Raw genomic sequence first — 15,757 nt, forward strand, 5'->3', positions numbered from 1 at the left:
ATTATGAGAGAGAAGGACACACTGGCCAGAAGTAAGGGACGCCCATGTTAAACGTTAAGATTAAAAGCCGCTCCTCCTGGGCCCCGGACGCGGGACCTTCTGTGATAAGACTCCCTTCCCAGATGCCAGGCGGGTTGACGCCGTCTGCGTGCTAGTCTGTTTTTGTTTGTTTAAACCTTAAAGAAATGTACCCTTGACTTGTTTAACGTTCTTTGCTTCGACAAAATACAAAACTGCTGAAAACCACGCTCCTCCGGGGCGGTTTCTCAGAGAAACCTGGCAAGTGGGGCTCCGGCGCGGTTCTCAGCTTGGCTCAAATCGAGCCGCTTCCTGATTATAGACTGGTCGCTGCTGGCTGTGACGGCGGCGCCCGCTTCTTCTAGAAAGGCTGCGTTCTTCACCCGCGGCCCAGCTGCGGGCTCCCGCCGAAAGACAGCGAGCAGCAGCACGAACGGTCGCCGCCTTCGCGCGCCTACTTTTTCGCGCCTCCGCCTCTCACGTCGTCGACCCAACTCCAGACTCAGGCTGAGGGGCCGCGCGCTCCCTCGCGTCCCCACGCCGCTCGGCGCCAGCCCTGGGCCCGGTGTCTCGCCCGCTCCTCGGGAGGAGGCGGCGCACAGCCCGCCCCGCGCCCGCGGCCTCCCCTCTCCGCGAGACACCCCCAGACCCGCCGGAACCGCGGGGCGCGCCGGGACGGCGGCGCGGAGGGTGACGTCACACCGCGCCCCCGACGCAGGCGCGTGCGCGAGGCCGGCGGGACTACGCTTCCCAGGGGGCCACGCGGCGCGCCCACTTCCGGCGGCCGGTGCGAGGCCCGGAAGCGGCGCGGCGGCGAATCCAGCGGCTCCAGGGCGGCGGCGGCGGCGGCGGCGGCGAGCATGCGGGGCAGCCGGCGGCCCGCGGCGCGCGGCGCGTTCGTTCCCCGGCGGTGGCGGCGGCGCGCGGCGGCTCTCGCGTGAGCGGCGGCGGCCGGAGCGTCCGGCAGGGCGCCCGACGGGCGGAGTGCCCGCGTCTGAGAGGCGGCCCGGCCGGGCCCGGCGGCGGCGCCATGTGGAGCGGCCGGAGCTCCTTCACCAGCCTGGTCGTGGGCGTGTTCGTGGTGTACGTGGTGCACACCTGCTGGGTCATGTACGGCATCGTCTACACCCGCCCTTGCTCCGGCCACGGCCGCTGCATCCAGCCCTACCTGGCGCAGAGGCCCAAGCTGCAGGTGAGCGCGGGCCCCCAGCCCGACCTCCGCCCTCGGGCGGGCGGGCCGAGCCGGGCGCCAGACTCCCCGCCGCGAGCCCCGATGACCCTCGGCCCGCAGCTGGCCCCTGTACCCCGCCCCGCCCGGCGGCCAGCCTCAGTCCTCAGCAGGCGTCCCTCCGCGGCAGGCCCGCCCCTCTCAGCCATCGTGTCACCGCCGAGTTCTGTCCCCTGAGGAACGGCAGGCACCTTCCCTGCAGCGGCCGCTCAGGTCTTCCTCTGTCGGCGCCCTGCGCTTTCTGCCAGGGCCCTCGCAGGCTTGATTTTCTTGACGGTCCTTTTTCCAGCTCAGTGTGTATACCACCACGCGCTCTAACCTGGGCGCTGAGAACAACGTGGATCTGGTCTTGAACGTGGAGGACTTTGACGTGGAGTCCAAATTTGAAAGGTACGGATGTGGGCAAGGTGACAGGCAAGCCCCGTGAACACTGAGATTGTTGAAGAGTCAGTGTGTGTGAGAGTGAGTGAGTGTGAGAGAAGTGTGCCTCCGAGAAGTGGCGTTACCGACCCTCTCGTGCACGGCAGAGCGTTTCAGCTGCAAACATCTGTGAAGCGCAGGCAGCAAACTTCGTTTCACTTGAAACTGACAGCTGAGCAGTGTGTCGCTTCGGAAGTAGCTTACCCGACTTCTAACAGCTGTGGGTTGCAGCTTGGCCCTGGGGAGTTTCCGGAGGGGTGGGGATGGGTGCAGACGGCGTGGAGAACAGAGCTTACACACTTCCGACAGCAAACCTTGTGTTTTCCCAACAGAAGTGGTTCAGTTCTGTTATCTAGAAGGGAAAAGACAAGGATGGATGGAAGAATTTAGCAGAAAATCAAAATTAAGTGAAGTGTATCTTTATAGAAAAGAGCAAGCAGTGTAGACATGGAAGTATGCAGTGTAACTCTTAAAGCTGCACGTTACCGATGGTTCTGGTTTTTTAAGTTTCAAGAAACTTGATTTTAAGAGCGACGTGCTCGTCGCGAGTCCTCCTCTCCCCTCTTTGTTGTCTGGGAGGCGGCAAGACGAGTACTGGGGTGCGTGACGTCGTGCAGGGCCCGAGTCCCGTGGGAGAGCTGCTGTGGGTACGGGGTGGGTCGCGCGTGCCTGGGGTCGGCCCGCAACCTCAGCCGCGGGAATGCAGGCTTTGCAGCGGCCGCCCATGCTTTCAGGGTACGTTGCGTAAACGTACGTTTAGGACTTCAGTAACATCTAGGCGGGTGGGTTTTACTCTTAGTACTTCTCAGCCGACAGTAATCGGTTTGGGTTCAAAACGGCATTTTCTATAGACGCACGTGCGTGGCCTCTGCTTCCACAGAACAAAACGCGCACGGTGTCACTGTCTTCGTCTGTGTCGTTTCAGGACAGTCAACGTCTCCGTTCCCAAGAAGACGAGGAACAACGGCACGCTGTATGCCTACGTCTTCCTCCACCACGCCGGCATCCTGCCCTGGAACGATGGGAAGCAGGTGCACGTGGTGAGCCCGCTAACCACCTACATGGTCCCCAAGCCAGAGGAGGTCAACCTGCTCACCGGGGGGCCCGCGGCACAGGTGAGCGGCGCCGGCGGCAGAGGCCACACGTGTCTGCAGTGCGGTCACGTGTTGAGTTAGTGGCGTGCAGTCTGCGTTTTCGGTGACTTTCTTTACCTGGACTCCTGCTCGGGTCACGGGGCCTCTGAGCCCTGGGAGCGTGTGTGCAGGGCAGAGAGTCAGTGTGGGGCGGAGGGTCGGTGCAGGGTGGCCCGCCTCGGCTACGGTCAGCCTTGGAGCTGGCAACGCTGTGCTGGGGCAGGAAGGGCAGCGCCGGGGTGTTGATTCTAAGGATGTGACCTAAGTTAGGAGAAAGGCAGGAGTACAGAGTGTGTCTCGTACACCTAAAAAACCACACGCGCAGGGAAGGCTGGTGGGCACGCACTTGGCCGTGACCGTGGCGGGGACGGAACAGAGGTAGCCTGGTGTTCGGGGCCATGTGCCCTGGAAGGAGAGTCCTTCACGGCCAGGGGTGGCAGCTCGCCGGGAGGTGTCCGCACCGTCTTCTCTGTGTCCCTGGAAAGGCCCCCGGTTCCCTTCCGGTGCAGACTGCACAGCGCTGCCTCAGGGCCTTCCTAGGAGGCCTGTGGAGGGCGGAGGGCGGCTCCGGATCGGGCGGGTGCTGAGTCAGCATCAGCTCTTGCTGCTTCTGGGAAGACGGTTCTGGTGTCACCACTAGAGCTGAACTGGAGCTGGAGAACAGAGATAAACAGAGCGTCACTGTTCACGGGGCTGCTCAGGTCTGCCGTTAAGGTCTCCCCACGGGGAAGGGTTTGTTCTGAATTTAGTGGGTTTAGGCTTGTTGCCCAGGCGCGGACACGCCCCCTTCCAGAAGGCTGGGCAGAGCTGCTTTAGAAGCGTCTCGGTTCAGTCTCCTTGCAGGCTGCAGGGCTCTCATCTCCAGACTGCCCGCGCCTCCTGTGACTGTTCAGGGCTCGGCCTTCCTGGGACCCCCACTCGGGCTGCGGGCCCGGGATAGAAGTCCGTGAGACCCAGGATCACGTGCTCTGGAACAGCAGGCCTTCGGCTTCTGCTGTGAGCAGGCTGTGGGGAGTGAGGGTCTGGGCGAGGGCCGCCGGGGTCCCCCTCGGGCCTGCTCGGGGCTGCACTCTCTGCTCACAGGCTCCCAGGTGAGGGTTACGCACCCCGCCCCCCAGACCCGCTGGGCCCACCCCTCCTGGCCTTTCCCTGCTGAGTCATCGCTCATGTTCAGCAGCAGATCGAGGCCGAGAAGAGGCCGAGTGCCCTGGATGAGCCCGTTTCTCACTGGAGGCCCAGACTGACCCTGAACGTGATGGTGGACGACTTTGTCTTTGACGGAGCCTCCCTGCCTGCAGACGTGCAGCGCTATATGAAAATGTAGGTGCCACTGAGGCCCCGGGGCAGGCCCGCTGTGGGTCCCGCGCCCAGGGAGTCGCGCGCAGCCCGGTGTGGGTCCTGTGCCCAGCCTGACGTGCACAGCCTGCTGCGGGTCCCGTGCCCAGGGAGTCGTGGGCAGCCCACTGCAGGTCCCATGCCCAGGGAGTCTCGCGCAGCCCGCTTTGGGTCCCGCGCCCAGCCTGACGTGCACAGCCCACTGTGGGTCCTGCGCTCAGCTTGAGCATCGCTCGTGCACCCCCTGAGCCAACAGCAGAGGGGGGAATCCTGTGGGTGGGGGAGCCCCTGGTCGGGCCACAGTCGAGGAGCAGGTGGGCCGCGCCTCCACCCCTGAGCCCTCTGCCCTGGGGAGCTGGGGGCTGCCTGGAGTGCCCCGGCCGTCCTGCCTCGCTGATCAGGCCTGCCACCATGACCGGGAGGGAAGAAGGGAACAGCAGGTGTTTGTCTCAGAGGGACAGTGGGGAACCTGATTCGGCCGTGTCACCCTGCACCCTCGAAGGTCTCCCTTCTCTGCATCCCGTGACCTTGCACTCCACTCCCTCAGCTTAAATATTGATCGTTAGGTCATCCTCTTAACTGTCACTTGCCATCGGAAGGATAACCGTTGAAACCAGCTTAGCTCACCCTGCATCTCTGCGCTGCAGGGAGCCCTCTGACGCCCGGTCCGGCCCAGGTCGACACGTGGCTCCCGGAAACGCGCTGAGAACCGTTGCCCCTCATACTCTCAGCAGCTCCTCTGGGGTGGTCACGACCCCTCGCCTTTTGTAAAGTTCTCATTTTTAAACGCTGGGTGCGTTCGTAGTTGAGAGTGTGTGGGCCACTGGGCATGAGGCCCCTGCCTGCCTCCTCCCAAGCCTGTGGCTCTCACGTCTTGCCGCACCCCGGACCCCTGTGTGGGCGCACGCACGGCCCCTCATTCTTCTCTGCGTCCTGAATGGCGTCCCACTGAGCGCCCGGTGCCCAGCCTCACCGCGTTCTCCAGTGGCAGCTCTGAGGGGGAGCGTGGCGCACGGGCCCCTCCACTCCCCTTGGGAACGCGAGTCCTGCGCCTGCCAGCGACCAGAAGCCGCTGGAGTCGTGGCTGGGGGAGCGGTCTGTGAGGTAGACCCAGCGTCCTGGGGCTTCGGTCCTCCCGGATGCAGGAGCCCCCGGTGACCTGGAGGCGGCTCTGCCCCCAGGATCCAACTGGGGAAGACAGTGCAGTACCTGCCCATCCTGTTCATCGACCAGCTGAGCAGCCGCGTCAAGGACCTCATGGTGAGTCGGCTGCCACCCCCAGCCCCAGCACAGCGCGCACACCGCCGGTGGCGGGTCCCACCCGTGACAAGCACGGAGCCCTGGGAGGGCTGCTTATCCCTCAAGTGGCTGTGGCTGTGGTTCCGTGGGAGCCCGGGTTTCTGGTGTGGCGGTATCTGGAGCAGAGCCTGCCTCCTCCAGGCTGGCACCCGGTCACCTGCACCCCCAGGGCGGGCTGGGCTGGCAGCAGCACTAACAGCTGACACCTGGGGCTGCTAACCGCTGCGGGCACCGTGCTGGATGCCTCGCAGCACCCGAACAGTCGTGTCTCCAACCTGCAGGGACTCCGGTGGGTCAGGGAGGTGACCTGTCTGCGGAGGCCTGCTGCTTGGTGTCTGCTGGGCAGAGCTCAGCTGTGCGGAGTCAGGGGTTACGGGACACCTCCCCTCCACACACAGTCACACGTCAATTCCAAGTGTCCTCGAGGGCCGCATTGAGGGGCCATGCCTCCCTGCAGCCCCTGCTGCCCCCATGAGTGTGGCCGCCCCCCCCACCCCGTGTTCTCCTCAGGGCAGCCTTGGCATCTGGTCCCTGGGCAGGCGCAGGCTCCATGGGCCTCTGCTCGACTCAGCTGGCCACGTGGGTCCCCGCGCCTGCCCGGAAGGCGCCGGGGCTGTAGTCAGGAGAGAGCGCAGGGTTCGAGTGATGGACAGGAGCCCGGGCAGTGAGGGCTTCCTGCAGGAGGCTCCCGCAGGTCTCCCGAGGAGGGTGTGGTGCCGGGCCCACGGGGCCAGTCTGGCGCAGGGCCAGACCACCGCCGCTCCCCCCGCCCAGGTCATCAACCGCTCCAGCACCGAGCTGCCACTCACCGTGTCCTACGACAAGATCTCGCTGGGGCGGCTGCGGTTCTGGATCCACATGCAGGACGCCGTCTACTCGCTGCAGCAGTTCGGTGAGGCCGCCGGGCGCGCCCCGGGAGCAGGGAGTCGGGGAGCCCAGAACTCGGTGCCTGTCCGCCTGTGAGGCCCGTCCCCCTTGGGCCCCGTGGGGTCCGAGGAGTTCCTCTGCAGACGAGGTGACCCCTCGGGGCCCTGTAGCGCAGGTCCACGTCGCCCCTCACTCAGGGCCTTGGTCCCCTGCAGGGTTCTCAGAGAAAGACGCTGACGAAGTGAAGGGGATCTTTGTCGACACCAACTTGTATTTCTTGGCGCTGACCTTCTTTGTGGCTGCGTTTCACGTGAGTGCTCCTGGTTTTCCAGTGCAGCCTCCTCTCTCCCTACCCCCCAGGAGAGGGGTCTACACTCAGGCTCGACCAGCTGTAGGGCTAGGTTTCATCTGTCTGGAGCCGTTTTGGAAACAAATCAATGAGGTTAGCAAAATAGGTGTTTCCTTGTTTGAGGTCTGGCGATTCCAAGAGTTACAGTAGGGTCCTGCGGGGAGGGTCCCTGGTAGACGCAGCAGCTGGCGACTGCCGGGAAAGCCCACCTGGGGCTGTGCTCGGGGCAGAGGGCTGGGGAGAGGCCCGGCTCCTGGCTGTGACAGCGGGTCCCCAGGCCGGGGGACCGGCCGCCAGGGAAGCTGGAGCTTGTCAGGGCTGCGCTGTGGCTGAGGTCTCCCTGAGCGGACAGTGTCTCTGATCAAGCCCGTGCTCACCCCACGGCGTGGGGGCTCATCGCTGTCCTGTCGTCTTCCAGCTGCTTTTTGATTTCCTGGCGTTTAAAAACGACATCAGCTTCTGGAAGAAGAAGAAGAGCATGATCGGCATGTCCACGAAAGCAGGTAGCGGGTCGGGGCTTGCACGCGTCCTCCGGGCTGCCCCTCAGGGCCCCGCGGGCGGGCCACAGGCTTACTCTGACGCCCTCAGGGGTCTTTGCCCGGGACCCCCGCAGCGCTTGCTTGGGACGGGCTTTTGGGTCCCCGAGGGAGCAGCCTGGGAGGGTGAGGGCAGCCTCCTGGCCGTGGTGAGCACCCCGTGCGCCTGGGGCAGGGGGCAAGGGGGCCGGTTCTCGACGCTTGTTTGCATGGGCTCATGGTCCTGCGGGCCACCAGGCTGGCCTCCCAGCAGGAGGTGGCTCTTCAGCTCCCGTGGAGTCACTCTGAGGGAGGGGCCTGGGGTGCTCGGGTGGCCCCGCGTCCAGGTCCCGCGTCTCGGGGTCTTCTGTCCTCCATCTCTGGCTTCCTTGAGGGGAGGGGTCTCCTGTCCTCACCTCTGGCTTCCTTGGGGGGAGGGCCGCACTGAGCCCCCGGCCTTCCACTGGCCTTTGCCACGGTGGCGTGAGCAGGGTCTGTGGGGCCCGGGGCCTGCGTTGTCGGCGGGCAGTGCCCTGCAGGGGGCATCCCCACAGCCGTTGTGGCTCCTGAGCCTCCGCTGGGAAGACAGGCACGGCTCCGGCGCAGGGTCCCCGTCGGGAGCTGTGTTCCCCGCGTCCCGTCCGTGCGTCGTGCCAGTGAGTGTGGCTCACACACGTCCTGGCTGAGGCTTTCTGTTGGGTCCCAGCCCTGCACGGTCGTCGCACGGTGTGCACTCTCCACGGCTCCCTTTCCGTGGACAGAGGGGAGACGCCCTTGAAGTGCTGGTGTTGGGGCCGAGTGCCTGTGTGCGCGTGTGTGCCTGTTAGGTGTGTGCACGCGTGTGCGTGCGTGTGCGCGTGTGTGCCTGTTAGGTGTGTGCACGCGCGTGTGCCTGTGTGTGCGTGTGTGCATGTGTGTGCGTGTGCGCCCGTGTGTGTGCGTGGGCACCCGTGGGCGTGCGTGGGCGCCTGTGTGTGCGCGCGTGCACGCCGCCGGCTGGCGCCACCCCCGCTCAGCCGCGCCCGCCCGCCCCCAGTGCTCTGGCGCTGCTTCAGCACCGTGGTCATCTTCCTGTTCCTGCTGGACGAGCAGACGAGCCTCCTGGTGCTGGTGCCCGCGGGCATCGGAGCCGCCATCGAGGTGAGTGGCCCGCCTGGGCGCTGGTCTGCGTGCTGCCTTGAAGCCCCTGGGGCCCAGGTGCTCCGCGCGGGTCGGGACCGGCATCTGCCTGGGGACTGGCTGGCCTGGCTAGGGTGAGGGCGCCGCTGCCTGGCTCCTCCAGCGGAGCTCCCACAGCCCCGTGTGTCTCCACCCCTCGTTCTCTCCGCCTTCGGGACGTGGTAACGCGGTGGGTGGACCCTGTGGCTGTCGCTGAACTGAGGCCGTGTGGAGCAGGATGTGTAATGGGCGGTGTGGGGGTGATGGGTCAGGACACCCCCTCTCTGGAGTCCAGGGCCCCTTGGGCCTCTGGCACCACCCTCACCAGGACCCTCAGCGTGGCTTTGTCCAGGCCTTTGCCTGTGGGCACCCCTCGGGAAGTGCTGGCCGGGCCCCCCCGCAGCTACAAGTCTTGTGGAGACTGACTTCACTGTTGTGCTGACCCCACCTCGGGGGCAGCCACCGGGAGACACCCAGCCGTGGCAGGACACGAGACTCTGGGCTGCCTGCGGGGCTGGAAGAAGGTGCCGGGGCGAGTCTGGAGGGGATGGGGCTGGCCAGGCACAGGTGGATTAGGTGGGGACTTGGTCCCCAAGGGTGGATAGGCTGGGTCTGCACTGGAGACGGGCATTGGTCAGGGGCCCACCAAGTTGTCAGGCTGAGCTGGGGTGCAGCGGGGCATGAGCGGCCCGTGTCCTGATCGGTCACCGTCCCAGGAGCAGGCTGTGGCTCCTTCTGGGTCCTGGAACCTCAGGTGTGGGTTTTCCCTTCTCAGCTGTGGAAAGTGAAAAAGGCCTTGAAGATGACCATCACCTGGAGAGGCCTACGGCCCACGTTTCAGGTAGGGGGACCCCCCCCCCCCGCCATGTCTTCTCAGGGACCCATCACCATCCCGCTGCAGCCCGCCCTTGGTGCAGGCTGACCGCTGCTCATCCCTTGGCTGCGTCCCCGCAGCATACAGTCCTGAGGGCAGGTAACTGTCTGTGGTCAGTTGTAGGCCCTCGGGGAGACGCAGGGGTGTCTTGGTGTGGGCGGGGCAGCTCTGCCCTCAAGCCCCCTGGCCTCTGACTCCCCTGGGGTCCCCCATCCCCAGCTGTAGAAGCAGCAACCCCCTACCCCACGACCAGTCAGGATGCCGGTTAGCCCATCTCAAGTGGAGCCTCCCTCAGGGGTGGGGTCCCGCCCTGACCACACCTTGAGGGGCTCTCCAGTGTCAAGCTTCCTGGGGCGGCAGTGGGAGATTACGGCCAGGTGGCTGCTCTGCTTTGTGTGGTGGGCCTCACGTGAAGACCCAGGGACAGTGAGGGTCCAGGTGTGCAGTCCAGGGCGGGTCACACGGTGGTGGGGTGCAGCCTGTTGTGGTCCACGTCACCCCGGTGCGTCTGCCCTGGCTGAGGTGGAACAGGGCGTTTGCTGAGAGCCTAGCAGGACGGGCAGGAAGCGGCCGTGCTGCGTGACGTCCAGGTCGATGGGCCTGCTGTGGCCCCGCGTCCCGGGCGGTGCGTTCACAGCTGCCATGCCTGGCTGGGGGCTCCTCCCACTCAGCCTGCAGCCTGGTCCCCTCTTGGGCACAGCCAGGCTGAGCCCAGGCACCAGCCTGGCCCCTGGCGTGATGTGCTTGTGTGGACTCCTTTGCAGTTTGGCGCTTGCAGCGAGTCTGAGCGGAGGACAGAGGAGTACGACGCCCAGGTGCGCGGCGGTGCGGGGTGCTCGCCTGCAGGCACGGGCCTGGCTGTGGCCGCCCGGGAGGAGGCCCGTCCTGGGTGTGGGACCTGCCCGCCTTAGCCGCGACCCCGGGAAGCTGCCTGCTTCTGACCCGGGAGGGGCACTGGGGGCTCCCGGGTCCCAGTCCTGTGGGCGCCTGCGCCACGTCCTGTCCTGTTGGGAGGCGTCTTCCTCCCTGTGGGTACCCGTGGGGCTGTGAGCCAGGCCTGTTCCTACGCGGGGTTCCCCCTCCCGCACGGTTTTCGGGTTGGTTCACACGTCCCTTCTGCAGGGATTTTGTGTTCTGGTTCCACGGGCGTCGGCCGCATCCCAGTCTTCGTCGGGTTTTGGTAAAGCCCGGATTGCCTTAATGGGCAGGTGGCCCCAACAGGGAGCCTGGAGCCTTTCTTCAGAGTCCTTTGCTGGACGTCTGGTGCCCTATCTGCCCCCGGTTAGGCTGTGAGTGGCTGTCAGGGGCCGGTGTGGATCCGCCACACGCTTGTGAATGTCCTGTGGGTAGATGTTCACCAGCGTGTATACTCCACGCAGCCCGGCTTCGCTGCCCTAGACGTCCCGCCGCTGTGCCCTCTGGTCTGTGGGTCTAGGCGGCTGGGAGGACGGGCCCTGACCGGGCGCCTTCTGTCCCCCAGGCCATGAAGTACTTGTCTTATGTGCTCTACCCGCTCTGCATCGGGGGCGCCGTCTACTCGCTGCTCAACATCAAATACAAGAGGTGAGGGCACCCCGCTGACAGCCGTGGGTCCAGCGCAGCTTTGCCCTTGGCCGGGGTCCTGGCTGCCCGTTGCTGGCCCCGCGCGGCCATCTGGTCCTGGCGGGCTGGGGAGCGCTCGTGGGAGCAGACTCGTTGCTGGCCACACAGCCCGTGTCCAGAGAGGCCGGGGCCCCTGCACTGTCCTGGCCTCACCCTCCCAGCACGGGCGACCCCTGACGGCACCGGCGCTCAGGCCGGGCTCAGGGCCGCCCGCGGGCTCCGTGGTTCCGTCCCACTGGAGGTTGTCGCAGGCAGCATGTCAGTGCCCGGTCTCCGCCATCTCCTCGGTCGGGGCTCCAGGGAGCCCGCCGTCCATGCAGGTGGCCCGGGCTAGCCCGCCGAGAGCAGCCCCTGCCGCAGCCCCAGCACCGGAGGGGCCGGGGGGGCTCGGTCACGACAGAGGCCGAGTGGCACCCCTGACACCTGCCCTTGCTTTCCAGCTGGTATTCTTGGCTGATCAACAGCTTCGTCAATGGTGAGAATCCCATCTCCGTGGCGGCATCTGTGGCGGGCCGCGTCGCGCGGCTGCCACCTAGCCTGGCGCAGCGAGACGTGCCGTCCAGCCCTGCCTGCCGTGCCCCGTGCCCCTCACTGGCCTGTGGGATTGGCTGTGGGCGTCATGTTCTTATAGGGTAGTTGGTGCAGGCAGCAAACGCTGCTGCCGTGGGCACCGCAGCCCCCGGCCCCGTGTCCTGGGGCAGCACGGCCCGCTCGGCTTGTCCAGACCCTGAGCTGCCGCTCGCAGGCCGCCGGCCCCGGCTCAGCGCGTTTGCTGGGTGTGGGAGGGGCCTGTCTCGGTCCCGGGCGGGAGGCGGTGGGTGACAGCGGGCAGAGCTCCCGGGCGGGCGTCCAGAGTCGGCAGCCCCGATGCCTGGGGTGGGGGCGGGCAGCATCCCGCCCCGTGCCTCCTCCATGCCCGTGTCTCCCCAGGGGTCTACGCGTTCGGCTTCCTGTTCATGCTGCCCCAGCTCTTTGTGAACTACAAGGTAAGAGGCGCACCCTCGCCCATGGGCCCCACGCCCCTGGGCCGCCACGCCCTGACGCGCCCCGTCTCCTTGTCCCCAGATGAAGTCAGTGGCCCACCTGCCCTGGAAGGCCTTCACCTACAAGGTCAGTGCGTCGCCTGCACGAGGCCCTTGGGGACTGTCCCTCGTGGCCGGGTCGTGTCGGCTGTGCTCCTGTGCAGGGGCGGTGGGGGTCGGGGGGAGGGGTTCTCCCTCAAGCACAGAGCCCCAGGGTGGCCCTGGAAGCCCGGGGTCCCTGCCCAGCCCCACAGTCTCCCGAGTGACAGCCACGCTGCTTCCTGCCACCACGCGTCCTACGGCGGATGGATGCTCCTGACCCGCGGGCTGGCGCCGGGTGCTGGGTCCCTGTCCACCAGACGGCGGCTCCGGTGGTCCCAGGCCCGCGCTGCCAAGGGCTGTCTGGGCATGTCATGGCCCAGGCACGTGCAGAGGCTGGCGCCGCATGACCCTCGAGTGGCCGTGAACTGGAGCGTGCCGGTCAGGGTGGGGACAGTCAGAGCTGCCTTCCACTTTGGAGCTGCGCGGGGATTCCATGCGGGCGGCTCCGTGACCCCGGGCTCCCGGCGGTGCTTCTCCGTCCTGTTTCCGGGGGGCGGGCGGGACGCCCGGCCGTGGGGTCTGTGCCAGCGTCACCCTGGGCCCAGGACCCCTGCTGCTGCCCGCTGTGGTGGCTCTCGAGTCATGGGCGGCGAGTGCCCGCGTGCCCGGGCGGCTCTGGTCTCACGGCCCCGCCCACCTGCAGGCCTTCAACACCTTCATCGACGACGTATTCGCCTTTATCATCACCATGCCCACCTCCCACCGGCTGGCCTGTTTCAGGGACGATGTGGTGTTTCTCGTGTACCTGTACCAGCGGTGGTGAGTGTGGCCCCAGTCCCACTCCCGGGGGGGAGGCGTTGGCAGGTGGGCCCTCGGGGCCCGGCGCCCGGTGCAGGAGCACTGCTGTCTGTCTGACCGCCCCTCGAGCACGTCGCTCCCCTGCTCAGCAGAGCGTGAGGCTGGCCATGGCCCTGCTCTGAGCGCATGTCAGGAGCCCAGGCTCTGGCCCCCGCCTCAGCGTGGGTGCAGCTGTCGGCGGCGGCCTCGGGAGCAGAGGTCAGGCCTGACCATTCCAAGAACGTCAGGAGGGCACAAGGCAAACCCATGCCGGTCTCTCCCAAGGGGCCTGACCCTCCGAGTCCTGGCTGCCCTGCTCCCAGGACACGCGTGTTCCCCCTCGCACGCCAGCCAGCCTGACGCCCACATGGTCTCGTTGCAGGCTTTATCCCGTGGATAAGAGTAGAGTGAACGAGTTTGGGGAGTCCTACGAGGAGACCCCCCAGCGGAAACCCCACACAGACTGAGCCGGGCCGGGCGCCGCTGCAGAGGGCCGGTGGCTCGGGTGGGCCTCCCGCCGTCACAGCCTCTACGTTGCCAAACCCCCGAGTGTCCCTCATGGCCTCGGGTGCCTCCATGCCGTGTCCGCGGTGCCGACGGTGCTGACGCCGCCGCTGGCACGGACGTCCATCTTGGTCACTGGGTCTGGGAGCGTCTGGTGCCCATGGGTGCTGGGACGCTCCTGCGGGGTCCCCACCCCGGATACCGTCTCCTGGGGTCTGTGGGCACTCCTCACGGGGATTTCACATGCCTCCTTAAATCCATTCCGTATAGACTCTGGGATCAAATGGCTTTTTCCTTTTCGTTTAAATTTGACTATTTTACAGCTTAACGTATGTATGTTTCTATTTTAAAATAAATTTCTCTGGCTGTATACTCTTTGTGGCCTGACATGATATAGGTTTCAGATGGTGGCGTTTATCCCATTCCCAGAAATGAACACACGATGGGGTTTGTGTACGTGTTTGTCAACAGGAGATTTCAGGAATCTCGGACCACAAGTCTTGTTACGCGTCTGCGTCTGGTTTTGAAGCTGAGTCATCGCCGTGTCCTGGGAGCCAGTAGACGAGTTTTTGTTAGAGAAACACCCTAGGGCCCTCCCTCACAGAGGGAGAAGCAGGGCGGGGAGGTGTCTGCAGCCCAGGAAGATGAGGGTGAGAGCCAGTGGTGGCACGGTCAGCCGTGTTCCCTGAGACTCACTCTTGGAGCCTGTTGGCATGGTGTGGGCACGCGAGCACGTCAGCATCTCAGCCCCTGAGGCTGGCTCTGAGCCCAGACCTCATCAGTGGGATCTCCTTGGCGATGTCTACACTGGCAGGCTGTGGCCTCCAGCGGTGTCTCCAGGAGGGCACCCAGGGCCCCTCTGTGGCCAGAACATGGGGCCAGGTGTGGGCTGGCGTCGAGGCGGCTCTCAGGGTCAGATCTGTGTGTCCTTCCCCAAGTCCTCGAGGCCAGACGGAACCACACCCGGGAGTCAGCTGCAGCACGTGCCCCTGTTAGGGGAGAGAAGCTGCTGACTTAGAAGGCTTCCCCACCCCTGAAAGTGTATCAGTACATTGCAACGTGAAGGGCTTCACGGACACGCAGAACCAGGAGGAACTCCTCCCAGCAAATCTGCTCTTAGAGAAGCCTAACAGGGAGGCCTTCCAGCAGGGGAGAGGGCAGCGGGAGCGATCTGATCTGGGCGAAGGAGGGGAAGCCCCGGAGGCAGCAGCCACGCGGTGAGTCTCGACTCACTTGCTCATTTACGGTATCTAAAGAAAACCCCACTTGCAGCTAAAGTAACAGTGGGGTTCTGCGGGGTTCCACAGAGCCACACACTGGGTGTGAAGACACGATGGACTCCGGGGGAACTGCCATGGGTTACAGATGAGACCTCCACAGTTCATCAGCCAATGGGGGAAGCAAACGCTCGGCGCAAGAGCAAATGGGGCAATGTGGGGAGAGAGTGAGAGCTGATGAGGCAAGTCGACACGCAGCTCAGCCCCGCACGGTAACGGTCACACGGAATGCCCATGGTTCAGACACCCCGCCGCAAGGCAGAGGTCACCAGGCCAAAGGAAGAGTGGGCCCCAGGGACACAGGTTGAAACCAAACACAGACATCCACCACGTTGACATCAGGAAAGTATATTTCAGAGAAGCGTCCATAACGTTACCAAGAAATACAGTGCTGTTAGAAAGATGAAGGTGTTAAAAAGACACCATAGCTTCTTGTTGGGCACATGAACGTGTTGAAAGGTTGAACGTACTGAAAATGAAAGTGGAAGTCGGTTGTGTCCAACTCTGCGACCACATGGACTACTGAGTCCGTGGAATTTTCTAGGCCAGAACACTGGTAGTGGGTAGCTATTCCCTTCCCAGGAGAATCTTCCCAGCCCAGGGATTGAATCCGGGTCTCCCGCGTTGCGGGCGGATTCTTTGCCAGCTGAGCCCCCAGGGACGCTCAGGAATGCTGGAGAGGGAGCCTAGCCCTTCTCCAGCAGATCTTCCCGACCCAGGAATCGAACCAGGGCCTCCTCAATTCAACCGCAGGCGGATTCTTCACCAGCTGAGCCCCCAGGGACGCTCTCCAGTGATGGGACAGGTGGAGACGGATGGGATGCAGTGAGGAGGGCACGGCAGCGCTCCCCTGATGTTACTTTGCTGCCAAAGAATCAAAATCTAATCAAGAGGAAGCCTTGGATGAACCCAAACAGGAGCAATCTACAAAATGAGTGACTGCCTAAAATCTCCAAAATTGTCAGGATTATGAAAGTCCAGGAAAGACTGAGGAGCTTCCTCGACGCCACGGAACTGAATGCAGCATGAAACTGGACGGGACCTCCCTTCCTTCAGAGAAGTTGCAGCAATTTGTAAGACGCCAGTGGGGCCTGGGGGCTTACCGTCAGTGATGAAAGCACCAGCGTTAATTTCCTTACTTCGATGGTTCATTTTGACTGTGTATGCGAGAATAACCTTACTTGAGAAAATCCCCAATAACGTATTGGGGATTATCAGACATCATATCAGCAGCTAACTGTTGAATTAGTTCCGAAAAATAAAAGTTTGGGGGACTT

The 15,757-nt window shown here is 64.5% G+C and overlaps 1 protein-coding gene across 4 annotated transcripts; it reads left to right on the top strand.

The window, feature by feature from the left end:
• The first annotated feature begins 816 nt into the window (after positions 1-816).
• CLPTM1L (CLPTM1 like) lies at positions 817-13,573 on the top strand. 4 transcript variants are annotated; one of them, XM_027980189.2, is made up of 17 exons: positions 817-1,210; positions 1,536-1,636; positions 2,592-2,781; positions 3,974-4,119; positions 5,316-5,394; positions 6,208-6,325; positions 6,516-6,610; positions 7,068-7,152; positions 8,201-8,304; positions 9,098-9,163; positions 9,961-10,011; positions 10,677-10,759; positions 11,239-11,273; positions 11,729-11,784; positions 11,864-11,908; positions 12,566-12,681; positions 13,082-13,573. In XM_027980189.2, exons 1-17 carry the CDS (start codon positions 1,049-1,051, stop codon positions 13,164-13,166), a joined length of 1,617 nt encoding a protein of 538 aa, XP_027835990.1. In that variant the 5' UTR covers positions 817-1,048; the 3' UTR covers positions 13,167-13,573. The 4 variants fall into 4 exon arrangements, with proteins under 4 accessions (XP_027835990.1, XP_027835991.1, XP_042089901.1 ...); XM_027980190.2 differs by having other exon boundaries at positions 3,977-4,119; XM_042233967.2 differs by lacking the exons at positions 8,201-8,304; positions 9,098-9,163; positions 9,961-10,011; ... (4 more) ...; positions 12,566-12,681; positions 13,082-13,573 and having other exon boundaries at positions 7,068-8,175.
• The last annotated feature ends 2,184 nt before the right edge of the window (positions 13,574-15,757 follow it).

This window comes from Ovis aries, chromosome 16, assembly GCF_016772045.2.
Source record: "Ovis aries strain OAR_USU_Benz2616 breed Rambouillet chromosome 16, ARS-UI_Ramb_v3.0, whole genome shotgun sequence".
NCBI lineage: Eukaryota > Metazoa > Chordata > Mammalia > Artiodactyla > Bovidae > Ovis > Ovis aries.

Excerpts from the sequence above, each read along its gene's own strand:
- CLPTM1L (XM_042233967.2), top strand. The coding sequence starts at position 1,049 with ATGTGGAGCGGCCGGAGCTCCTTCACCAGCCTGGTCGTGGGCGTGTTC. Across the intron at positions 1,211-1,535 it reads CGCAGAGGCCCAAGCTGCAG|CTCAGTGTGTATACCACCAC; the intron begins GTGAGCGCGGGC and ends TCCTTTTTCCAG. Across the intron at positions 1,637-2,591 it reads GTGGAGTCCAAATTTGAAAG|GACAGTCAACGTCTCCGTTC; the intron begins GTACGGATGTGG and ends GTGTCGTTTCAG.